Source organism: Periophthalmus magnuspinnatus, chromosome 8 (assembly GCF_009829125.3).
Source record: "Periophthalmus magnuspinnatus isolate fPerMag1 chromosome 8, fPerMag1.2.pri, whole genome shotgun sequence".
Lineage (NCBI taxonomy): Eukaryota > Metazoa > Chordata > Actinopteri > Gobiiformes > Gobiidae > Periophthalmus > Periophthalmus magnuspinnatus.
In genome coordinates, this window is record NC_047133.1 from 15,617,502 (window position 1) to 15,644,068 (window position 26,567).

General features: G+C 41.4%; 1 protein-coding gene across 1 annotated transcript; it reads left to right on the forward strand.

Moving 5' to 3' along the window:
- The first annotated feature begins 4,841 nt into the window (after positions 1 to 4,841).
- On the forward strand, positions 4,842 to 19,845 carry LOC117374918 (alpha-2,8-sialyltransferase 8F-like). The gene is made up of 9 exons (XM_033971136.2): positions 4,842 to 4,965; positions 7,456 to 7,512; positions 11,905 to 11,955; positions 12,122 to 12,187; positions 12,377 to 12,451; positions 13,333 to 13,474; positions 14,330 to 14,442; positions 15,681 to 15,773; positions 19,116 to 19,845. Exons 1-9 carry the CDS (start codon positions 4,874 to 4,876, stop codon positions 19,594 to 19,596), a joined length of 1,170 nt encoding a protein of 389 aa, XP_033827027.1. The 5' UTR covers positions 4,842 to 4,873; the 3' UTR covers positions 19,597 to 19,845.
- The last annotated feature ends 6,722 nt before the right edge of the window (positions 19,846 to 26,567 follow it).

Here is a 26,567-nt window from a genome sequence, read left to right on the forward strand (position 1 = left end):
CCAGGAAAAATAATGAGACGACAGGCAGTGAGCTCGGTTCTGTGCAGCCTCGCTTCATATTATGTTTAATGACAAATAATTCAAAATACACATTTTGACAATAGCATTCACCAATTACTTTCATGAAAATAAATCACCTTTTTTTACTAAAACAAAAACACATTCATATGCAAAATACCAGCATAATAAGTACTCATACTTATAAAAATGTAAATCTGTATTACTTTATACATTTACTGAATTAAGTTTCTTACTTAAGCATATCTGAAATAATAATCTACTCTTTTAAAAGTCTGGCTAACACATTAACACAATTTTCTATTGAACATTTACCAACTTTTACAAATATTCTGACTAATAAAACAAGTGCAAAAAGTGATTTCTTAACATTAACAATAAAGTCTCATTACACAGGCTTGTCTCACATGGCCGTTCAAGTTTTAGAAGAGCAACGCCATTACAGAACCTCGTGTTCAATTCACGGTAACTTGCAGAAATGAAAGTGATTATTTCACGGTCTACTTTTATAACGACGTACTTTTACATTGGCGCTAAACATCCTAAATAATATATACTATCATTGTATCCAGTTTTATGTGTGAACAACATTAAATTACCTGAAAAACCAGGAAAAATAATGAGACGACAGGCAGTGAGCTCGGTTCTGTGCAGCCTCGCTTCATATTATGAAAGAGGGTTGCACGAGACGCTCCAGGTAGGGTCGGACCGGAAGACCCGCTACATTTCACCGCCCCCTTGTGGCACTCTCCCAAAACATGAAAAAATCTCAAATAAAACAAGTCACATTAAAAATGTATAATAATTGAAGGATTTAGTATATTTTAAAGCAACAGGAGCCTCAAGTAAGTCTCTTTGTAAATAATCCAATAATTAATAACATAAAATGTGACTGCACATTTTGTGTGCGTCACATAATTGTAATGTAATTAGATATTGTGTTGTTGAGCTAAGAGTCTTGGAGAGATTAGTTGCAGATTAGTTTGTCAAAGCTCAGATCAAAAGTTACAAATTAACTATGATTCTATGGATTCCTACTGACTGAAGTATTTTCTCTGCATAAATGATTCTATGTTATAACTGAGAAATGTTGAGGTAAAAATTTTAAACTCATTAATTCTTACATTTAAGAAGGCTGTTTGTTAAAGGTGCTGTACAACAGACACCGCAGCCAGCAGGTTAGCATTTCCATTTACACATGTGGACAAAATTGTTGGTACCCTTCAGTTAATGAAAGAAAAACTCACAGTGGTCACAGAAAATAACTTGAATCTGACAAAGTAAAAATTAATAAAAATCAATCAAAGTGCATTTTCAACAACTGCCAGTTACACAGAATCCCAGATGCCTACTCCATAAAACTAAACCTAGTCCGTCTTCTGGGGTTTGTTGAGCTCGAGGCCACTGTGCCCACCCCCAACAGAGCTTCCCCCTAAGACGTCCATCCATCCATTTTCTTCTGCTTATCCAGAGCCAGGTCGCGGGGGCAGCAGTCTAAGCAGGGACTCCTAGACTTCTCTCACCCCAGCCACATCCTCCAGCTCCTCTGGTGGGACCCCAAGGTGTTCCCAGGCCAGACAAGAGACATAGGCCCTCTAGCATGTCCTGGGTCTTCCCAGGGGTCTCCTCCCATTGGGACATGCTCGGAAGACCTCTCTGGGGAGGTGTCCAGGAGGCGAACTGAAAAGATGCCCGAGCCAACTCAGCTGGTTCCTCTCGACATGTAGGGGCAGCGGCTCTACCCCGAGCTCCTTAGCCTATCCCTAAGGGTGCGCCCGACCACCCTGCGAAGGAAACCCATTTCGGCCGCTTGCATCCACGACCTTGTCCTTTGATCATTACCCATAGTTCATCATTATAGGTGAGGGTAGGAACATAGATTGACCGGCAAATCGAGATTCTTTACCACAACAGGCCGATACAGCGACCGCATCACTGCAGACGCTGCACCGATCTGCCTGTCAATCTCATTCTCCATCCTTCCCTCACTCTTGAACAAGACCCGATATACATGAACTCCTCCACTTGAGGCAGAGACTCACCACCACCTGGAGAGGGCAAAGTACCTTTTTTCGGTCGAGAACCATGGCCACGGCTTTGGAGGAGCTGATTCTCATTCCAGCTGCTTCACACTCGGCTGAAAACTGTCCCAGTGCCTGCTGCAAGTCCTGGCTCGATGAAGCCATCAGGACAACATCATCCACAAACAGCAGAGATGAGATGCAGTGGTTCCCAAACTGGACCCCCTCCGGCCCCTGGCTGCACCTAGAAATTCTGTCCATAAATATAATGAACAGAACTGGTGACAAAGGGCAGCCCTGGTGGAATCCAACATGCACCGGGAACAGGTCTAACTTACTACTGGCAATGCGAACACAGCTCCTGCTCCGGTCATACAGGGACCGGACAGCCCTTAGCAATGGGCCCTGGACCCCATACTCTTGGAGCACCCCCCAAAGGACACCACGAGGGACACAGTCAAATCCCTTCTCTAGATCCACATGTGGACTGGAACCCTCAAGGGCCCAATGAAGAGTATAGAGCTGGTCCAGTGTTGCGAGACACTGACAAAAACCCCACTTCTCCTGAATCGGTCAGATTCTCCTCTAGACCTTACCAGGATGGCTGAGGAGTGTGATTCCACTGTAATTGAAACACACTGCAGCCTCAGGAGTCCCATGAGCCAACAAGGCTCGAAAGGAGTCCTTCTTCAGCCTGACGGCATCCCTTACATCCGGTGTCCACCAACGTGTTCGGGGATTGCCACCGTGACAAGGACTGCAGACCTTACGACCACAGCTACGAGCAGCCGCATCAGCAATAGAGGTGGAAAACATGGCCCACTCGGAGTGCATGTCCCAATCCTCTGCCAGGAATCAGGGAGAATCTCTCCTGGAGGTGTGAGTTGAAGACCCCTCTGACAGAGGGCTCCGCCAGACGTTCCCAGCAGACCCTCACGATATGCTTGGGCCTGCCAGGTCTGTCCGGCTTCCTCCTCTACCAATAGATCAAACTCTTGACAAGGTGATGATTGGTTGACAGTTCTGCCCCCTTGAACATGGTGTTCATTATGGACAAACTGTGATTAGCACATAAGTCTAATAACAAAACACCGCTCGGGTTTGAATCAGAGAGGCCATTCTTCCCCATCACGCCCCTCCAGGTGTCACTGTCATTACCCACACGAGCATTAAAGTCCCCCAGGAGAACAATGGAGTCCCTGGTCGGTGCACTGTCTAGTACCCTTCCCAGGGACTCCAAGAAGGCTACTCTGCACTGCTGTTCGGCCCATAGGCTGACACAACAGTGAGAGACCTGTCCCCAGCCCGGAGGAACTCGCGACCCTCTCGTTGACCGGGGTGAAGTCCAACATGTGGCGGCTGAACTGTGAACTGTGAACAAGCCCACACCAGCTCGCCGCTGCTCCCTGCGGGCAACACCAGAGAAATGGAGAGTCCAGCCCCTCTCAAGGAGTTTGGTTCCAGAGCCCAAGCTGTTACTTTTGTCTTAGTAAATATGTTTTTGTTTTGAATGAAGCCTAAAGTGATTCCATTACCTTTTGTTTTAGTCATGTGGATTTAAAGCAAAGTATCACCAGGATTAGATCAGGAACAGACTAGCTCTAAACCAGGACTAGACCAGGACTAGCCCAGACCAGGTCTAGACCAGGACTGGACTAGGTCTGTACCAGGTTACAATCACAGTAGGACTTAGACCTGGACTTATTTCTGGACTTATTTCTTTACACTGTCTATGGTACTTAAATGTGTGAATGAATGAGTTTTAAATCTTTAGCTCAACATTCCTCAGTTATAGAATAATTTATGCAGAGAAATACTTCAGTCAGTAGGAATCCATAGAATCATAGTTAATTTGTAACTTTTGATCTGAGCTTTGACAAACTGATCTGCAGACATCTGAAACTGAACACTCCCCGTGTTTGTCCAGGAAACAGAAATACAGCTAATCTCTCTTAGCTCAACAACACAATATCTAATTACATTACAATTACATTACTTTGGCCCAGTCTAAATACAAACACTTCCATTGTGTCTGTGCTTTTTGAGCTCTGAAGATGACCACCATTTTGTTTGTGTAGCCTGTTTCTGAAAAATAAACTCCAAACTTTTGAAAATAATTTTGTGAAGCACGTCTAAGTTTGTAACAATCTTGTTTCTATTTGTATTCTGAAATATGACCACAAGGGGGAGCCAGGTGTTTGCAAATTGATGCCTGAACTTTGAGAGTCAATGTAAAGACTACACAGGGTTTAAAGGGACAGTGCAGATTGTACTTATCATCAAGTATTTTCAACTGAACAGTACATGAAAAGCAGAGGGACGATAGGTCAGCAGAAAGTATTCTCTGCAAATTAACTCTTTCATGATCTGTTACGAGCCACTGTAAAACCTGGAGCAGAACAAAAACAGGAGAGTGGAGGGATGTTCAAACGATAAGATTTATTTTTACAAAATTATTCTTAAAGATGTTTACAAATTAAACAACTAGATATTTTTAAAATAAAGAAACGTAACTGAAAAGTCACTGATCTGGTCCTTTTATCCACCTGTGGGCCAGATACGGCTCGTCAGCTCATTGTTTGGCAAGGCCAAAAACAGAAATAGGACTAGTCTGTAACATGATCTTTTAAAATTCCAATCTCATTTGCTCAATTGGACCATTTTTCCTCTTTATTTATATTAAAGGGGGGCCCGTGTGAGGATTCTTGCCCCAGGCTCTGAAATGTCTGAGTCCGGACCTGTATCTCAGTGTAAGTGAGAGATTTCAGGAGCAGGTTTGTCAGACTCAGGTGAGACGGAACAATAGAGAGAGGATCACCTCACACACCTGAGCCATGACAAAACACTGCTGTACATTTGTAGTTTTACTCAGCACCACTTTGGTTTCTTTATTCAGTCTTATAGTTATGCTTGATTTGGATCTGAGGTAAGTCACTTTTTCATATTTTAAAATGATTATATAATATAAACTTTTGTGATTTTCTTCTATATTTAAATATAATTTATAGCAGTTAAAGTCTTTGATAATTCTTGTATTTTCATAACAGACGCAGGAGTGATATACATATATAGTTGTACTGATTCAGATCAGAGTGTTCACACAGCAGAGGGTCACTGACAGATCCGGTTGGCACTGTCTCTATATTGAACAGAAGAAGGTTGACACTATTTATAGTCTGTTCAACAGAAGACTTCCTGGTGTTATTTTATTTTAAGACTAGACTGAAAACCCACCCTGGTATTTAACACTAGACCTGCTTCTTCTCCCTGGTATTTCACACTAGACCCGATATATTCAGTTGTCTGGGAGGCAGCGCCAAGTAAAGTCGTGTCTCGTCGAGCTTCACACAGGGACATTTTCTTTTAACAAATATTTCGCTCTGGAAATAGCGAAACAGGGCTTTACTTGTCAGTCTAAAAATGCAGCAATATCGGGTCATGGCCAAGATGCCCAAAAAACAAGTTAATAAAATGTAGCATGTGAATGCGGGAGCTGAACCTCTCTGATGATTTGTACAAGGAGAGAATCTTGCTCCAAACTGAATTTGATGACATAACCAATGTTAAGGTCCTTAGGTCCTGCCAAACTTATTATGAACATGGTGACCGGGCAGCAATTGCTGTCACATCATATCGCCCCATTAGCCTCCTCAACTGTCATTATAAGATAATGGCAAAAGTGCTGACAGGACGACTCGAAATTGTCCTTCCAAAATTGATACATTCAGACCAGACAGGGTTTGTTCCGGGTAGCAAATATCTAGCAATCTTCAGCGGGTGTTTAATGTTATCTACCAACATAATAATATAATATCGGGCCCGAGGTGGTGATCTTTGGCCCTATTTTTGTTCTTGGATCAATATTCTGTATGCGGCACCTCAAGCAGCAATCAGAACAAATAAGGTTGTGTCTATCTTTTCTCCCCTTGCCCACGGGACAAGGCAGGGCTGTCCATTAAGCCCAATCTTATTTGATATTGCTATTGAACCCGTGACAAATGTGATAAAGTCATTTATCCAATTGACTGGAATAAAAAGAGGAGGGCAAATTCATAAATCATCCCTCTAATTTATGAATTAGAGGGATGATTTTCTTTCTGATCCACATACCACTATTCCTACTGCTCTTAACCTTATAAACAAATTTGGACAGGTGTCCGGATATAAATTAAATATGTCTAAAAGCATAGTTTGTCCAATAAACAAAGAGGCTCAACAATTAAATCTCCAGGCTTTCCCCTTCACAATCAATAAGGACAGTTTTATTTATTTGGGTGTATGTGTCACCGACAACATGCCTAGGCTTCTATTCCTGTTTCAGACAGCGCCAGTCTTTATCCCTAAAGCCTTTTTTTTAAGGAACTGAATGGGCACATGACCATGTACATCTGGAATAAAAACATCCCTCGAATCAGAAGAGAGTTCTTGGAAAGACGGAAAGAGGATGGTGGTTTATCTTTACCCAACTTTCTTTACTACTACTGGGCAGCAAACATCCAAAAATTATTGTTTTGGGCTGCAGAAATGTGGAAGGTGGAGTCTCCATCTTGGGTCCAGCTTGAACAGCATTTTAGTAATCCAGCTTCACTCTCATCCATTTTGTGTAGTCCTCTACCTTTGAGTAAACGCCTGAGGACAAACAATGCTTGTGTCCAAGGTACTTTAAAAATATGGTCTCAATTTACAGCCCATTTTAAAAGAAAACGTTCTCTAATTTTAGCTCCTATTTAGCACAATGTCTATTTTGCACCATCTGTAATAGACACATCTTTTCAGCAATGGCATAGGAAAGGACTAAGATGCATCAAGGATCTTTTTTAAAATGATGCATTTCTCTCCTTTGAACTACTAAAGAATGACTTTGATGTCCCACAATGTCACTTTTTCAAGTATCTTCAAATACATAGTTTTGTTAAAACTGCTTTCTCTTTAACCTTGCCCTCAAAAACATGGCTTGAAGACCGTTTGCACTTGAATCTACTTGATAAAGGCTTGGTGTCAGTCATTTACAATAGAATCCAGGGTGCAGCATCCCCATCGTTGGGCCGTTTAAAAATTCAATGGGAAGAGGAATTGGGTGAGTATTTCACTGATAACACTTGGGGTTGTGGCTTCAAATATTTCAGTGACACCTCACCAGCTGGATGCAGTAGTCTTCATTACGTTGCTTGCAACGAAAGAAAGCACCCGATTTAACTGTTATTAATGTTCATATCTTGATTTACAGACACAATTGTGGAATAAAAAAAACAGGATCATGTAGAGCAGGGGGAGAAGCAGCAGGAGGAGCAGGAGAAAGAGCGGTTGTTTTGGAGACTTGGTTGACTGTTGCTTTTGTCTGATTAAATGTGTTTTTGTTTTGAAATGAAGCCTAAAGTGACTCCATTACTTTTTGTTTTATTGACGTGGATTTAAGCTTCTTTGCTCCAAACACAACAAGAGCCAAAGTTCAAGACGACTCCGCTAATCACAGGTGAGTCTGATTTTAATGATAAAATAATACAAATAAAACCCCAGAGTTCACAGCTTAATTATCAACAAACTCATTTTGCATCAAGCTGTGTTCACCATGAACACATGACTCTGTTAGCATAGCTCTGTTAGCATGACTCTGTTAGCATAGCTCTGTTAACATAGCTCCGTTAGCATAGCTCTGTTAACATAGCTCTGTTAGCATAGCTCTGTTAGCATGACTCTGTTAGCATGGGTCTCTTAGCATAGCTCTGTTAACATAGCTCTGTTAGCATGGCTCTATTAGCATGACTCTGTTAGCATGGGTCTCTTAGCATAGCTCTGTTAGCATAGCTCTGTTAGCATGGCTCTGTTAACATGCCTCTGTTAGCATAGCTCTGTTAGCATGGGTCTCTTAGCATAGCTCTGTTAGCATGGCTCTATTAGCATGGCTCTGTTAGCATAGCTCTGTTTGCATGGGTCTGTTAGAACGTCTCTGTTAGCATGGCTCTATTAGCATGGCTCTGTTAGCATGGGTCTGTTAGAACGTCTCTGTTAGCATGGCTCTATTAGCATAGCATGATTTGCATTACAGTACTGCTGTAAAATATTAGTTTCACTTCTGTAATAATGCGAGTAAGTTACTGTAAGTGTAAGTTTTACAGCAGTGATACTGTGTGTTCAAAGTACAGTAACATTGTACTGTAGACTGTAAAGAGTGTCTCCACTACAGCTACACCACCACTACACTGCCACCACACTATTACACCACCATTACACCCCCACTACAAGTCAATACACCATCACTACAGCGTCACTACACGTCACTACACGTCAATACACCATCACTACACGTCAATACACCACCACTACACGTCAATACATCATCACTACACGTCACTACACGTCACTACACGTCACTACACCACCACTACACATCAGTACATCACCACTACACCACCACTAAACTGCCACCACTACACCCCCACTACAAGTCAATACACCATCACTACACGTCACTACACCATCATTACACGTCACTATGGCATCACAGTGTGTATATACCCGTATTTTCCGCACTATAAGGCGCATCGGAATATAAGGCGCACCTTCAATGAATGGCCTATTTTAAAACAAATTTCATATATAGGGCGCACCGCATTATAAGGCGCATAGAATATAAACTACTGTAGTATCTGGGGTTGTGTTACACATCCACGAGATGGAGCTGCGCTACAGGGAATGTCAACAAAACAGTCAGATAAGTCAGTCAAACTCACAAAACAAGTTAATGCATTCACAATATAGTAACTCTCGAAATAGTGCAACGTAATAACAATAACTCAACGTTGTTCAAACGTTAATGTCCATAGTCACAATATCTCCCAGCCTTGTTTAGTTGTAAACATGTGAAAGAAACACGTAAAGCCTCACTTTTTCAGTTCATTCCTCAATCACGAATCCGTCGAGTTCTTCCTCTTCAGTGTCTGAGTTGAACAGTTGGTCGAGCTCATTCAAAGTGCACGATTCCGTCTCGTCAAAATCGCCATTATCCGTGTCGCTGCTGTTGTCTTAACAGTTCAGTGACATTTCCTGCCTTCGTGAAACTCGGACCATAGTTGAGACTGATATATCAGCCCAGGCATCCGCGATCCATTGGCAGATTGTGGCGTATGTCGCCCGGCGCTGTCTCCCCGTTATTCCTGTAGCGTCGGATCCTGTCGTCGCAGATAGAGCGGGTTGCGGACTTTCCAGCAGCGTAACTCCGCGCCCGGTCGTGCTCTCATGTAAATTCAAACAGCGTCTCAAAGCGGAGACACGGGGCTATCTAAATATTTTACCGTCATTACGGTAAATCTGCCTCTGTTGTCCTGAAGGTGTCGAATGAGAGCGCGGGGCTGCGGGGATTTTCCCAGTCATTTATTCGACGCGTAAAAGAAAAAATACGGATGGATGTGTAAAATAGAAGTAGTTGTGTGAAAAAATGCAGCAAATGCTGATACTTCGTTTAACATGATTTTTATGGCTAAAAAAGAATAAAAGTCTAGGTCTAGGTGAACTAAACTGGCCCATAGTGTGCTCAGTCCTTAAAGGGTTATTACCGCTATTACTTCAGCGACGCCTCCTGACTACGGGTGTCATAATTGACCAATATTGATCCATATATAAGGCGCACCGGATTATAAGGCGCACTGTGGGTTTTTGAGAAAATTAAAGGCTTTTAGGTGCGCCTTATATTGCGGAAAATACGGTATATATATATATATATATATATATATATATATATATATATATATATATATATATATATATATATATATATATACACATACATACACACACATATACATAATCTAGGACAAACAAGACTGTATGTTGAAGTTTATGTCTCCTGTTTGATGGTAAACAGTTACATTTTTATACAGCACTTTTCCACCTTCGAAACACTTTACATCAGGGGTGCTCAGACTTTTTCAGTATGTGAGCTACTTTTAAAATGATCGTGTCTGAAAGATCTACCACCTAATACAAAAATGTTAAACATATTTATTTGTAAATGTATTATGAATTCTTACATGTACAGTGCATTTTGATGTACCTTGCACAACGTCATGAGGTAATACTGCACAACACAACTGAACTTCTTACATGTTCATAATTACTTGAATGATGATTACTGCTCTGACTTGCACTGAATGGAATCTGTGAAGGATGCATAGTTCGGGCAGTAGCGTCTGACAGCCAGGAGGAAAATTGCATTTTTATTTTGAAAGCGATAGCAGAGCTAATCATGTTGATTACGGTTTTGTCTTTTTTTTTGTAGCCATAAAAAACATGTTAAACGAAGTATCAGAATTTACTACATTTTTTTCACACAAATACTTCTATTTTACACATCCATCCGTATTTTTTCTTTTACGCATCGAATAAATGCAGCCCCCACGCTCTCATTCGTCACCTTCAAGGGACAGCAGAGGCAGATTACCGTAATTATGGTAAAATATATATATTTTATATATATATAATATTTAGATGGCCCCATGTCTCCGCTTTGAGACGCCGTTTGAATTTACATGAGAGCACGACTGGGTGCAGAGTTACGCTGCTGGAAAGTCCGCAACCCGCTGTATATGCGACGATAGGATCCGACGCTATAGGGTTAAACTAACTCGCGCTTGTTTATGCAGCGCCCATGATGTGACCTAGGGTCAGGTGTAATCTGACTGGTTGTCCTGTAGATTTGTCATGTGACTGGATGGATGACGGGACGTGGTCTACACAAAATGCCTTCGATCGCGATCGACGTAATGAACACCCCTGCTTTACATCAAGGAACCACTTACCCATTCACACACACATTCATACACCAGTGTACACAGACACTGGGGGCGAGGGGGGTTAAGTGTCTTGCCCAAGGACACAATGATAGCATTCATCTGTGGACCGCTCAACCAATGATGTTCACATGGAGAATGGGATTTGAACTGTCAAATCTTTAGAGCGATTTTCAATATTTTTATTAACTCACGGTTTTAAGGTCCACTTTAAACAATGACAGAGACAGTTTTCCCCCCCTGCTGGAAACCACCAGTAGTCCAGCTTTTTGAAAGCGGAGTGCTCTGTTTGGATAATATGGTACGATAGGATCTTGCTGATATGATGGGGCCATGCCCTTTATGGCTTTATATGTCAGGAACAGAACTTTGCATTTTAAACTCGACAGAAGAGGAACTAAACTTCTCTTACTTCCTCTTAAGAGCCTGGCTGCTGAAGTTCGAACTAGTTGAAAACTTTTTATAGAGTTTTTAGGGCACCCGGCTAGTGGAGAGTTACAGTAATCTAGCCTTGATATAACAAATGCAGTATCACTCTAACATAATATGGCAATGAGATAAAGGCTGTTCTACAGGCTTGGTCAGGTGTCATGTTGCTGCACATATCAAACAACCGTGAAAGATGCTCCATACATTTCTTTTCTAATTTATGGGTGTGATCGAACAAAACTATGTCACTGAACTATGTCATTTTAAACCACACCCTTAATCTTAAAACTGTACTTCGTAACTTAAAGTTCAAATCCCATTCTCCATGTGAACATCATTGGTTGAGCGGTCTACAGATGAATGCTATTATTGTGTCCTTGGGCAAGACACTTAACCCCCTTCGCCCCCAGTGTCTGTGTACACTGGTGTATGAATGTGTGTGTGAATGGGTAAGTGGTTCCTTGATGTAAAGTGTTTCTAAGGTGGAAAAGTGCTGTATAAAAATGTGACTGTTTACCATCACACAGGAGCCATGAATTTGTAAATACAAATACAATTGTCTGATTTGTATTAGATTATGTAACTGAGGCACCTATAAGAATCTTCTCACTATAACCCCATGTAATCATCTTAACTTTGTCTCCATTCAGTGATATTCACACTGCTGTACCAACCACAACCAGCCTGACAAACGTGACCAGGTATGAGACCAACTCTTCTATTGATTAGATTTATTTTAGTTTTTTTAATCACCACAGAGGGACTGCAGAGAAATATTATTATTATTATTATTATTATTATTATTATTATTATTATTATTATTATTATTATTATTATTATTGTTCCATATCAATAATTTATTTACAGGGAAACTGATATTCAAGAAATACCTCAGCTCAAGAAAGACGCCCCTGACACGTGTGACGGCTGCAGGTGAGAGACAAGACTTTGTGTGTGTGTGTATATATATATATATATATATATATATATATATATATATATATATATATATATATATATATATATATATATATATATATATATATATATATATATATATATATTTTTTTTTTTTTTTTTTTTTTTTTTTTTTTTTTAATAATATTTTTTCTTCAATTTTAGCAAACTCATCAACAAAGTTCTGGGGAATTATTCTCTGAACTGGAACAAAAACGACACAAAACATGAGGAGCTCAGGTAACGTAGTTCCCAAATGATCCCAACATGTGCCCAAAGACCTCAAGATGTTGCTTACATGACCTCACTTTTTACATGAATGTAAAAAACAAGTACACAAGCCTGATCTTAAACTGCGCTACAGACTGAGAGGATCTGACAGGCAGAGGGCGCTGCTCCATAGTGTGCGTAATAATAACTTAACACCAACAGGGTTTTAATTTCATTTTTTAAGTGTCGTTTTGAGTTTGGTTTTTGCCATGTGTCCTTTGCAAGAACTGCATGTAGCTGCTCTTTGAGCCTGTGTCCAGAGCCTTAACCTGTCGATGGATGAAACACACAGTTGTTCTCATTGTCAGGATATAGACAGATTGGCTGTAGGTGCTGGGGTTTAGGTTGTGAATGCGAGGCATTTTAGGTTTAAACCAACTGGATTTCAGTATAGAACCTGGCAACCCAAATGAGACTCAGGTGAGGCTCATTCTGCTTTCTGACTGGATAAACATCTTCAGAACCAAAACATCAACAGTTTGGCCATCATGTCTAATGTTTTTGTAATTAAGAATAAATCAGCATATATACCTCGTATCTGGGGGACACAGTTGGGTCATGTTTATGGAAATTAAATTCTACGGCAGCAAAACCATTAGCCTCCTCAGCCTCTCCACCTCCTTAATAACTCCACTGTTGTGCTTCAAAGGTTTTAGTAGTGTCATAGGAGTAAAAGTGTTAAAATAAAAATGCCATCTCTGGTCCCATTAGTCCCATTACACAATCCAAACACGTTCCCCACGGTTCCTCTTTGGAGCTTCACACTGAGCCACATTATGTACAAAGGCCATACATAGGCTATGGAACAAAAGTTTATTATTGTATTTACTACTGTGCCTATCTCTCCACAGATCTTTACTTATCACAAACTGCAATGGTTTTCAAAAGGCCTTTGTAACCCAGGCCAATACTCCTCTGGGCACAACTATCAGGTACGATGCAGAGAAGAGAGAGCGTGTTGTAAATGAAGATCTTTTCTCCAACATTCCAAAGGTGAGCGGTGACTAACCAGAGCTGAAACGCAAAAAGTACAACAGACATTACAATAGTATACAGTATATACATCGATATACAATATTACATGTGAAAGAAATGGGACACAGCCAACTGAACGGGTGTACGTCAGAGCAATGGTAGATTTTATAACCTCATGAACAAAATGATGCCAACCAAAACTGTGCATGTGTCCTTATAATCCAACCTTAATCTTGAAGCTGCATTACGTAACAGCCATCAGGTGCATTCAGGGTGAAGTGAATTCTGAGAGAGGTTGGCTCGCTGGCATTAACATGTTCAAATGTTTACTTCACGCACACGTCTTTATCAGGAAAATAAATCATATTTACTTCAGCTGTGAGGGCTGCTAAACTTCTTTTGTCAAAATGTGTGAATATAAAAAACATCGTTGCTGCTGCCTGGGAAATCTCACATTACATTTGTCTCAACACAAAGTGCATTCTTCTTCTGGTAATTCTATTGATACACTCATACACATACAAACGCTTTGAAATCTGTAAAACCTTACAATAGGTGTGGTACACTGAGACAGAGGGCTCAAAACCCACCGTTTACAACTGAGAGGCATCTACCTACACTGTCCACTGCAGTGAAACCCACCTACACTGTCCACTGCAGTGAAACCCACCTACACTGTCCACTGCAGTGAAACCCACCTACACTGTCCACTGCAGGGACAGGCGCTCTGCAAACAAAGGGCCTGCCTACGCCCTGTTTAGACTCACCGACCAGGGGACAGGCCAAAGGGCATTTAGTTGATAATAAAAAGTTCTCTGGACGTGTTGCCTTGATCCTTCTGAAGAAGAATTCACAAAATGTTTTTTTTTTTAGGACATTCATTTCTCTAATAAAATACTGGACACATGTGCTGTTGTTGGAAATGGAGGGATTCTGGTGAACAGCAGCTGTGGAGAAGCCATAGACTCCGCCCAGTTTGTGATCAGGTGACAATAATTATAATTGTATGATTCATACAATCTGGTGGTATTTTGTAGTAATAAATGAAAAATATAAAATCTGTCACTGCACCAAAAGTTTTAGAATCAAGATGTTGCTCATCCAAGAGGCTTCTTCAGTCAGAAGAGATTACGTCTTCAGTCAGAAGAGATTACGTCTTCAGTCCTGGTCAGATTACTGGTGGACACTGTCTTATATCTGTCTGAAGGGAGGAGCTAACTACACTGAAACTAAAAACACCGATTGTTTACAGTTTCTGTTTGTAGGCTTTATCTACTGAGCTACACTAAGTGCTCACTGTGCCTGAGTCCTACTTGGCATAATCATTCAAGCCTCTAATGAGTGATGTCACACCTATTAGCATCCTTGCTAATAGATGTGACATCACTCATTAGGGGCTTGTAAACTGTAAACAATGGGTGTTCTTACATTCAGTGTAGTTAGCTCCTCCCTGTAATCTGACCAGAACTGAAGAAGCCTCTTGAGCAGCCAAATGTCTTCACTCTAAAACTTTTTGTCCAGTGACAGATTTTATATAAACTTAAGTAATGTGATTTAACTGTTGCCAGACTACTTGTGAGTTATACAGTATTAACCATAGACTGTTTATATAAATGGATATGGCTAACCTGCTAGCCACTGCGTTCCAAACAGGAAGTGATCATGGACGCACTTCAGCTCTATCAACTCTGGCTCCAATTCACTTTCTGTGTAAAAACTGTGTCCACTCTCTCTGTAACTGCTGCTGTCAGACTCGTCATTTTGGTCTGAAATGAAGGGAAGTGAAAGAAGATAATTTTGTGAAGAAAGAGACTCCCTTTTGAACAGAAATAGACAGAGGTTTAATCTACAGCTGTTTACAGAAGCATTCTCAACCCCTGGAACAAAGTAAATCTATCAAATGCTAATCACTTAACTTTGCTGAAGGTGAGACATTAGAGGCATAATGACCCATAATGATGTTAATCTTAAATGAGGGCAGGACAGTTTCATTCTAAAACTCCCCCCTTGAGTGCAAAAACAGTTCAGATGTGTCCGGATGACCACAGCTGAAACCTTTTCTTCAGTGAATCATGCCTGGACGAATGCGGGATTACACTATATCATTCATTCTTAATAAACTATTTGTTCATTATGAAATAAGTCTTTGTTAATCTTTTATTCAGGGTAATTAAAGTAATCAAAACTGTAACTTTAAGTTCAATAATGTTTTGTTTGTGTTTAGGTGTAATCTTCCTCCTCTGGACAAAGGCTTTGGGAAACATGTCGGCAGAAAGACCAATATTGTGACTGCAAACCCAACTATTATTGTTAAAAAGTGAGTCTCAACCATAGACTGTATATATAAATGGACATATCTAACCTGCTAGCTGCCACGTTCCAAACAGGAAGTGATCATGGGCTCCATCTACTCTGGCTCCAATTCTCTTTCTGTGTAAAAACTGTCGCTCCTCTCTCTCTCTTTGTTTGCCATGACACTTCTGATCGAAATTCCAAATATGGTTCTCTGCTCCAAATTATCCCTATAACTGCTAGCCTGATGTGCTTCATTTGGAGCTGAACGCTGTGGGTGATGTCACACTCACTTATGCTGCATTCACTTAAATGTGTTGGACACCTCTAGTTGGAGGCTTTGCATCATGGATGCCGTGAACGCACATCTGAGAAAAATACTTGACATGCGTCCAAGGTCAGCGAGTGTCTTTTCTTGTTGTTTTCCTGCCAGTGTCTTGTCATTTTCCCTGTGTCTTTGTGAACTCTGCAGACCACGAGTGGCTTTAGTGGATTTATTGCATAAAACCATCAGCGGAGGAGAACTGCTCGGCGGCCGCATGTCTCGGTCCATGGCTAGCCTTTATGCTAGCTGGTGCACCTGGCATAATTAAGTTGCCACTGTTTGTAGCTGATGTTTTTCTGCTTTTTCTGGATAATGACATTGCTAAATCACTGTAGCACAGTCTCTGATTGGTTGACACTGTGTGATCTGTATGTATACTTTTAGTAAAAATGCACTTGGGTCCATAAGATCAGTTTAATGCCATAATGGGGAATATTTGAAGCAATAACAACTCCATGGAGAGAAGCAGGTGATGGAGCCTTCACTAATCCTCAAGTGTGTAACCAGCGATATCAAATCAAGGGATTTCATATAGCTGATTTCATCTTAAAGGTGTATTATGGAAATTTTCTGGTCAACCTCACTGAGTGAACTGAGACAGAACCTGATGGAAGAATGTTTTGAAAATACAGTTATTCAAAATTAGGATTCAGAGCACGTATTCTGGGTTCATGTGTCCAGTTACTTTCATCCATGGACAGTTAACCACAGCTGGGAGGAGTTGTTAGTTCCTTTTTGGTCCCATGTTCCCATCACCTACAGCCGTGCGCAGGTGTGGTACTTTAAATAATCTTACACCTTCAGTAAATACATCATGTTTATATAGTACCAGCTGGTTTCATTGTCTTCATTATGATTTATTTGTCTGATTAAATAAATGATAAGTTTAAAATAAGCCTTTTACAGCCATGACCTGTAAAGATGAGCTGGTCACGTGGTACTGTTACAATGGAGTGAGAAAATCATTTCTCTAGATGTTCCAGCTGTCAGTCAGAGAAGACCAGACTAGACGTCTGTGTAAACCCAATCAGACCAGACGTCTGTGTAAACTGGAACTACTTTTCTCTTCACAGAACACAGAGGCCTAGTTGCTACATTTATCCATCCATTTTCTTCCTCTTATCCGGGGCTGGGTCGCAGGGGCAGCAGTCTATGCAGGGACACCCAGACTTCCCTCACTCCAGACATGTCCTCCAGTTCCTTCATTGGGACCCCAAGGCGTTCCCAGACCAGCCAAGAGACATAGTCCCTCCAGTGTGTCCTGGGTCTTCCCTGGAGCTTCCTCTCAGTGAGATATGAAACCCTTTCCAGGGAGGCATCCAGGAGGCATCCTGAACAGACACCCGAGCTGCTCCTCTCCACGTGGAGGAGTAGCGGCTCTACTCCGAGCTCCTCCAGTGAGCGAGCACCTCACCCTATCGCTAAGGGAGCATCCGGCCACCCTGCGGAGGACGCTCATTTCGGCAGCTTGTATCCGCGATCTTGTCCTTTCCGTCGTTACCCAAAGTTCATGACATGACAGGACCGTAGATTGACCAGTAAATTGAAAGCTTTGCTTTTTGTCTCAACTCCTTCACCACAACAGACCGATTCAGTGACCGCATCACTGCAGTTGCTGCACCGATCCGTCTGTCAATCTAACGCTTCATCCTTCCGTCACTCGTCAACAAGACCCTGAGATACTTAAACTGCTCCACTTGAGGCAGGCTCTCTCCACACACCTGGAGAGGACAAGCCGCCTTTTTCCGATCGACAACCATGGTCTTGGATTTGAAGGAGCTGATTCTCATCCCAGCTGCTCACACTCGACTGCAAACGGCCCCAATGCCTTCTGCAGGTCCTGGCTTGATGAAGCCATCAAGGCAACGTCATCTGCAAACAGCAGAGATGAGATCCTGTGGTCCCTGAAGCGAACCCCCTTCAGCCCCCCAACCAGACCCGCTCCGGCCCCTGGCTGCACCTGTAAATTCTGTCCATGGCTTCTGGCTCCATCGACTCCGGCGCCAATTTACTTCCTGTGTAAAAGCTGTGTCCCCTCTCTCTGTAACTGCTGCTGTCAGACTCGTCATTTTGGTCTTAAATGTTCGTTTTAAGCTGCTCTATATAGTCCTGGGTTTTTAATTTAACTATTGTGTCTGTAAATCAAGATATGAACATTAATAAGAGACTAATCAGGCGACTTCTTTTCCCAAGGTCACTCCCATTAGCGTTAACAACAGGTTTGATTGACAGTGTTGCTAAGCGGAAGGGGTGTTACCTTCAACAGCCTCACTCTGGATTGGCTCTTCCTATAATACTCGCGGTTTGGAGTTCCAAAGATGGATATGGCCTCAGATTTGTCCCTATAACTTCTAGCCTCAATGATCTTCATTTGACTGGAGCCACACACTTAGTCTACATCCAGCCCTGCCCTGCCCATGGGTAGTTGAGCTACACCACCTCTTGTGCGACGAGAGTGAGCAGAGCGGCCATGAAGGAGACAAGGGAACAATAAACAAATTACAAGTATAAATTATGTTTATGCTTCCAGAGCACTTCTGAACCATATTCTAGTTGGGCAGTTGGGCTCATTCACATCGCTCACATGCTCGTTCATGTCGTACCGTGGGACTGCTCTAACCAATCAGCATTTGAGCTTAGCTAAAGCAGACATAGAGCTAGCCAAAGCTAACAATTAAAAGTGTTTTTTTTAAGACAACAGACAGACTTTGAGCTGCAAAATTCAACCTTTGTGAAATCTGTAGGTGCACTGTCTGTCTCTGTCTGTCCCTGTCTGTCCCTGTTTGTCCCTGTCTGTCTATGTCTGTCCCTGTCTGTCTCTGTCTGTCCCTGTCTGTCCCTGTTTGTCCCTGTCTGTCTCTGTCTGTCTCTGTCTGTCCCTGTTTGTCCCTGTTTGTCCCTGTCTGTCTCTGTCTGTCCCTGTCTGTCTCTGTCTGTCCCTGTCTGTCCCTGTTTGTCCCTATCGGTCTCTGTCTGTCTCTGTCTGTCCCTGTCTGTCCCCTGGTTTCCAGATGCTTTAACGTGTTCATGGTTGTGTTCCAGATATGGGAGTCTACAACATCGGCGCCGTCAGTTTGTGGATGATGTCAGTATCTATGGCGACTCGCTGATGTTTCTTCCTGCCTTTTCCTTTGCATTTTGCACTGGTTTGAGCATGTCAGCCCTGTACACTCTGGAGGACTTCAGGAGCTCCGTTAAGGCTGTGTTTTTGAACCCCGAGTACCTCAAGAGTCTGGATGTGTTCTGGCGTTCACAGAAACTCAATCCTCGGGTCAGAATAAGCTCTGGCTTCATGATGGTGAGTTTAGCATTGGAAATCTGTAATAATGTGGACATTTATGGCTTCTGGCCTTTTGCATATCACCCCCACAGCTTCCAGCCTGTAACAAACCACTATTATGACGACCAAAAGGCAAGTTCTTTTCACGCCATGCCTGCAGAATTTGCTTATTTAATAAAACTACACAATGAAGGTGTACTTCGGGTTCATCTGGGAGAGTGCCCGCCACAGAAATATGGCTAAACTTTTATATTGGTGGCTTCTATTTTGTTAAAGCCAGAGTATGTGTTTGAGCTGGCTCACATCTCCACAAACCTGACTCTTATTTGGTCTGGAGAAGTGCCTTCTGCTTGTTTCCATGAAAATGTTGTTCCTTTGGCTATAACGTTCTACAGTATGGCATAAAACATATCTATCTCTATGGAGAATGATCCAAAGTATGGTTTTAACTAAAATGTGCTCATCCATTATTATCAGATATCGGCCTGCAAATATCGGTCCAGTCGATATCCTGGTCGGACAGATTGATGTCGTATTTGACCTAGAAAATCTCATAATGTTTAATCTTTAATTTACACAAAGTTGTTCTGTTGTTATCTCAGAGACAGATCCTCCAGAACATGTGGATCAGTTTGTCTTATTTTGGTTTTGCTTTTTTTATATTGTTCTTTTTTCTTTTTTTGTTTTAAATGCTGTTCTCAGTCTCTGGTATCGATTGATTTGGGGTATTGACAGATACCAGAGCCATAGTTTCAGAATCGGTATCAGAGCTGAAAAAGCTGGATTGGTGCTTTTCTAGTTTTTATTTTATATTTCGATGGATTCATTCAGGCGACATGCCACCTCCAGAAAGGTCCGTACTGTGTCTTTAAGAGGTCAGACCCCCAGGTGGGGCAATTTTATATCAGTGAGGGAGAAACTTTACACTTTGTAAATGTGGTGTGTAGAATAGTAATTATCTGAGGGTTTCCAAATTGCCATTGCAAAAGAATAAAATGAGTGTAATTTCATTGTAATTTTGTTAAAAAAAATAAAATAAAATGGGAATTTTTCATACAAACTGAACTGATTCAGTGTTGTCGAGCTGATTCAGTTTTATCGTAATATAATTATTTGGTAATAACCAGGATTTCACAGTGGATGAATATGGTCATGTGACATGGGGGTTTATATTTCAGAATGTTGTAATAATAAAATAATCCAGTTTTATTAGATATGTTTAAGACTTATGACCTTAGGCTTTGAGGCTCTGGTCAATGATCTATTCACTGTAAACATCCTGGAGTTTTATTGGCCCATTTACTCTTTATTATGGTTGGAGGATTGTTCTTTGTTTTGTGATGTAGTTTTACGACAAAATTATCACATTTTCAACCACCTGAACATCAACAAAAAGTCCTCAGACCGGGTATGAGATCGATTGGTCCAGCAAAAAATTCAATGAAATGGACATCGCCAAAATGTCTGACGCTCACCGACTCCACAGCGCTGCCTATAGGAGCTGCTGTGATGGCGCTCCATGAGACAAACCAAAACATGAACAGAAGCACTGCCCAGTGACAAACAAGAAGTCTGCCATATTGAATTAAAAACCCATCGCAGTTTTCACAGCCTTTTTTGTCCAAATCAGCTCAGATTCAGCATGCCGTATCTAGACACTCTGACATTTAAAAGTTTCCATGTTTTTAGACACCCTGACAGTCAGAAGTTTCCATGTTTTGGGAATATTCCGTACGGTTTTCTGTCTCAAAGTCTTATGACAGTATTTTACATGGTGTAAGAAATGACTCAACAGCGCCACCTAAAACCCAAATTACAGTCACAGTCTTTTAATCCATCATCACAAGTAAGAAACCTGGGCGTTATTTTTGACTCTGAGCTGACTTTTATTCCACACATTAAAAACATCACAAAAATTGGTTTTTACCATTTGAAAAACATAGCCAGAGTCCGTCCCATTCTCTCTCGGGCCAACACAGAGACGCTGATGCATGCTTTTATCACCAGTCGTATAGACTACTGTAATGCCCTGCTCTCTGGTCTTCCCAAAAAGGCGATTTCAGGTCCACAATTATTACAAAATTCAGCAGCACGTGTCCTGACTAAGACCAGGGGGCGGGACCACATTACACCGGTATTAGAATCCCTGCATTGGCTCCCTGTGTGTTTCAGGATCTATTTTAAAGTTCTTTTACTGGTTTTTAAATGTCTTAATGGTCTTGGGCCTTCTTATCTTACAGAACTGCTTTTATCCTATGAACCCTCGCGGCCCCTGCGCTCCTCCGGCAGCAGGCTCCTAGTCATTCCCAAAGTCAGGACACACACGCATGGAGAGGCCTCTTTCCAGTTTTATGGCCCCCGTCTATGGAACAGCCTGCCGGAGGACCTCAGGGCCGCAGAGAACATTCAGGTTTTTAAAAGCAGGCTCAAGTCCCATCTTTTTAGCATAGCTTTTGATTAGTATTTATCATTTTAGTTTACTTCTCTATTTATTTAGTCTTATTTAGGCTGGCTAGTGTGTTTATGTTTTACTTATGTTTTATTTACTTGTTTAGTTTTGACTTATTTTATTATTTATTGATTATTTTATTATTTACTGATTATTTATTTTATTATTTATTGACTTATTTATTAGGTTTGACTTATTTTATTATTTTTAATCATTTTAGATTTGCCAGTGTTTCCTCTGAGGAGCCCTCTGCACCGGGAGCTGTGGTTGGCTGTGGCTGCTGGGCCCTGGCTCGTGGGCCCTGGAGGTTTGGTCTTGACCTCATCTCTTCTCTGGGCCCTGGGCTGGTGTCCTGTGGCTGTGGGTGACCCTGTTCCTGGTGCAGATGGTTCCTCTGGTGGCGCTCTCTCATCTGGTTCATCTTTATCCAGCCTGTTCCACTTAAACATATTTTAAATGAAACCGAGGTATTTTAACATGTGTTGAGGTGGGGGGTGGGAGTGTGTGTTGGGGTGGGGGGTTGTTTGGTTATGATTATTGATGTGTTGGGGTTGGGCTGTCGGGTGGCTGGGTGGGTTTGGTGGGTGGGACTGATTTTAATGCTTTGTAAAGCACTTTGTGTTACTTTTTTTTTTGTATGAAAAAGTGCTATATAAATAAAGTTTGATTTGATTTGATAAAAGTGGACCCCTACGGGAGTGGGGACAGACAAATTTTTCTAAACAGCAATAGAGCTTCATGAGATGGGCTAAAAAATGAAATGGCCACTGTGATGAACAAGAAGTCGGCCATATTGGATTGAAATTCTGGCATCACTTTCATATATGTTTATACGAAAACTGTCTAGTCTCAGGTTTTTCATCCAAATGAGCTCAAACTCCACATGTCACAGCTTGTTGATAATCAAGAAGCATCCACATTTTGGAGATATTCATGATGGTTTTTGTGTAGCTCGTCATCAAAAAATGTCTTTGTTTCCCGTTTCTTTCATACCCGCTCACAGTCACTGCTCATTTCTCTCTCTCATACAAATGAAAGGCTCATTCCTGGTGTGTTCTGGTCGGACTGGTTGTGCACGTATCCCTCCAGGCTTCGGGGGAAATGCAAAACCAGAGTCATGTGACAAAAGTTCATTGCAGAGAGTCATCTGAAGGGGGAAGTAGATCATGACAGTCACAGATATTCGGAGTCGGGTCTGTGGAGCCTGGTCTGTGGAGCCAGAGAGAGAGAGCCATGAAATGATGTTTGGTGTTTGTTTTGATGTTTGCATTCTTTTTTTTTTTTGAGTTTTCTGCATGGAGTGACAATGCATTATGGGTAAGTGCACATACAGTGGGTTGGAGATATAGTCTCACTGCATATGAACAATAGGTGAGACAGGTGGGATAGACAGGTGAAGTGGAGACAAGTTCAGTTTATTTTAACAAGGACTAGGTAGAAACACATTCATCTCATAAAAGAGACGCTTTACACCAGTTTGAGCTGAAGCTCGTTTCCATCTGCTGTCGCCGGGCAGATTACAGACAATTAAAATACATCCAATTATCCATCCATTTGCTATCAAACGAAGAGCACTCTGAAAAGAGATTTACTTATAGAATAGTGATGGCGTAACGGTGCGGGTTAGGACCAAAGTATGCGGACTCAGAGCAGGTTTACAATGTTTATTTACAAAGTTTGTGAATCAAAGTCTTAAATAGTTCAAACGACACACAAGGAACCAGGAAGCGGGAGGCAGGCAGGACGGACGGAGAGCGGGTCGGGAACGGGAAGCCGGGACTGGAGTGAAGACGAGAGTGGGGACGCGACCAGGGCAGAAAGGGTAGTCCAAGGAGCGGGACCCAGGGTAAGAAGCAGGCGGGACGCCAGAGACCAAGACAGGCAATGCAGAGTGAGGTGACTGTACCGGAGCGTAGAGGCAGGAGCGGGCGAGGGCACGAGTCTGGAAAAGTGGCAAAATCCAAAATGAGAACAAGCAGGCGGGTAACAGGAATGCAAAAACAGAGCTGGAACATTCACGTTTTACACGCAGACGGTCTGGCTCCGAGCGTAGTCAGACAGGTGAGGGAGGGGGAGAGAGAGTACAGGAGGGCAGCAACAAACAGGCATCATGACAAGTGAATACTGCAGTAAAATGTATTTTGTAAAATATTCTGATTATTATTATTTTTTTATCTCATCACACAGGCACCCCCCCATGTATTCCATTGATTTTAGTAAAGTAACTGTAATCTGAATACGTCCAGATGGAAGAGTAACTGAGTCCTGAGCCAATCCTAAATTCATAATGAGAAAGTTCAAAATTTGTGGAGCAGAAGTTTGACTCTCCTATAGAGTTATATAAAATTACACAAAGTTATACAGAGTTATGCAGACTTATAGATTATATAGAATTGTCTTTAATGTGGTTCTGTTAAAGCTCCTGTATCACACAAACTGGCTCTTGTAGCTTTAATCCCCTGTAACAGACCTGGAGTTGTGTTTTGTTTCATTCACACATGTTTGAGTTACACTTTATTATTAGTCCGTCTAAATCTCCAAAGCTCAAAATGCTCCGTTCCACCTTGTGATGTCATGAAATGGTAGTTTTCCCTTTAGTTTTACCTTTAGTTCAGTAGAGATTGGTAATTCCAGGACTGAAATGATCCAAATGATTCAAGTGAAGGTGTGTGGAGTTTAAAAACACAGTGGAGCACTTCTTGTATTACCACATGATGACATCACAACGTGGAACAGTGTTTTCAGTTTGAGAGAAGAACTCAGCCTAAATATGCAGGGTTTGTGTGTTAAACATGTGTGAATGAAACAAAACACAACTCCAGGTCTGTTTGTGATGAGGAAACAACATTAGAGCAGATGAGAGAATAGAGGAATATGGGCCTTTAATGTACCTCAAGCCAAACGCAGTGACATTGTGATGTTTTTTCTCCACACAGTGAAGTAGAGCTGCCACCTTCAGACATCTGTGAGAACTGTAAGTGAGTACACCCATTAAAGGTGCATTGTTTAACATTTCTGTTGGAGGGTATTTACCACCACATACACACTTTCTTCTCCAGTATTATTTTTTTAATTGGTGATACTCATAGGATTCGGCAGCGTTGCGCCGTCATTTTGGTACAAAAGAAAAAAAAAGTGCTGCTCTAGTGTGATGTGCAGGTGTCCACAGGGGGCGCCGACGCTTTGTTGTGATGACGTTTACGGCGACATCAGCTCCCATTGGACACCACAGTTTTCTAACGCGGAAGTCAGTGGATTTGTTTCTTTTATGAAGTGGTTTTAGATGAATATTGTGATGTGCACCTGGCTGTCTCCATGGAGACAGCGTTTGATCGTTTTTACAGATCTAAGCTTTATTTCTTCCTTGAAAAGTTCCGCAGTATGACATTAAACTTGTCTCTCTTGCAATACTTCAATTCAATGTGTTTTTATTACCAAAATGCATTGAAAAACTTACTTTGACTATGACCTGACCCGAGACTGGCACTGGTGGTGTCACCTGCTTGTTTCCATGGCGACAGATGCAACTATGTTTAATGCCATACTGTGGAACATTCTGGACAAAGTAGTGCACTTTTATTGCTCAAAAACACTCGTAACTTGGCCTGGTGACATGATCTGCTTATCATCTTGGATAGATCATTTAAAAGCCATACCGTGGAACATCTAATCTCTAATCTATCTAATCTTGGCAAAGTAATAACGACTCTGAGGAGACAAGCTGGTGGTGTACCCTCTGCCAGGAAAGTTCCGCAGTGCACCTTTAAATATCGTAATAAAACACTCCACAAATGTTTCAAATCACTCCTGTGTTTTACAGAAAAAAAAAAAACTGAAAAAATCCTGGGCATGTTTGCTTCAGCCTGGATGAAAAATGGAAAGAATCAGCTCCAGTTAAAGTCTGAGTTTAAATGTAGATTTGTGTGTTTGGTTTGGTGTGGGACTCCATCGTTTGATCGTTTTTACAGATCTAAACTTCGTTTCAAATGTAATGGACGGATGTAACGACGTGACTCAGGTGAACACGTCTCTGAGACGTCTCGTCAGCGCTGGTCTACGACAGCGACAGGACCAAAGTGACCGTGAGGAGGAGGTGTTCCTCACATTTGCAGAGGATTCGCTGGAATAACAGCAATAGAAAAGAATGGAATAGACTGTGTATATAAATGGACATAGCTAACCTGCTAGCATAGACTGTAGTTATATATAACACCACTGACTGATGTAATCTACACCTAAAAATAATTGGGTCGTCCTGACAACAAATCAAATTTTGTTATTATGTTACATTTAACATTTTAATAGAAGCTAGCATTAGCATTGACACACAAAGAAGTACCTTTCTATTGAATATCAGCACCAATACTGAAAATTGACCTGGATATCGATTCCATGGTATCCTGATATCCTGATTGGGCCTTTAACTGTGTGTAATAAGACCATTTACAGGCTGATTTTGGCTCCAGAATGCTTGAACTTTTATTCATTCAAAGCTGTTCAGTAGTTATTTGAGTGATAAGTAAAAGTTACATAACATAGTGGGATGTCTTGTGTAATAATTTCAATGTATTTTAAGGAAATATCTGCCATTTTCCTTCCCTACACTGGTCTCCATTAATATCAAATATCAGGAGACACTTAAAGTCAGCGTATTGATATCGGTATCAGAAGTGAAAAAGCTGCATCGGTACATCCCTACTTATCTTATAACTCTGTATTTTTATTGTTTCCAAAAAATAACTTTGTAATATTTACTTAAAGGAAA

Coding starts and splice junctions, on each gene's coding strand:
- LOC117374918 (XM_033971136.2), top strand. CDS start 4,874: ATGACAAAACACTGCTGTACATTTGTAGTTTTACTCAGCACCACTTTG. Junction 12,452..13,332: donor ACAAAACATGAGGAGCTCAG/GTAACGTAGTTC, acceptor ATCTCTCCACAG/ATCTTTACTTATCACAAACT. Junction 13,475..14,329: donor TTTTCTCCAACATTCCAAAG/GTGAGCGGTGAC, acceptor TTTTTTTTTTAG/GACATTCATTTCTCTAATAA.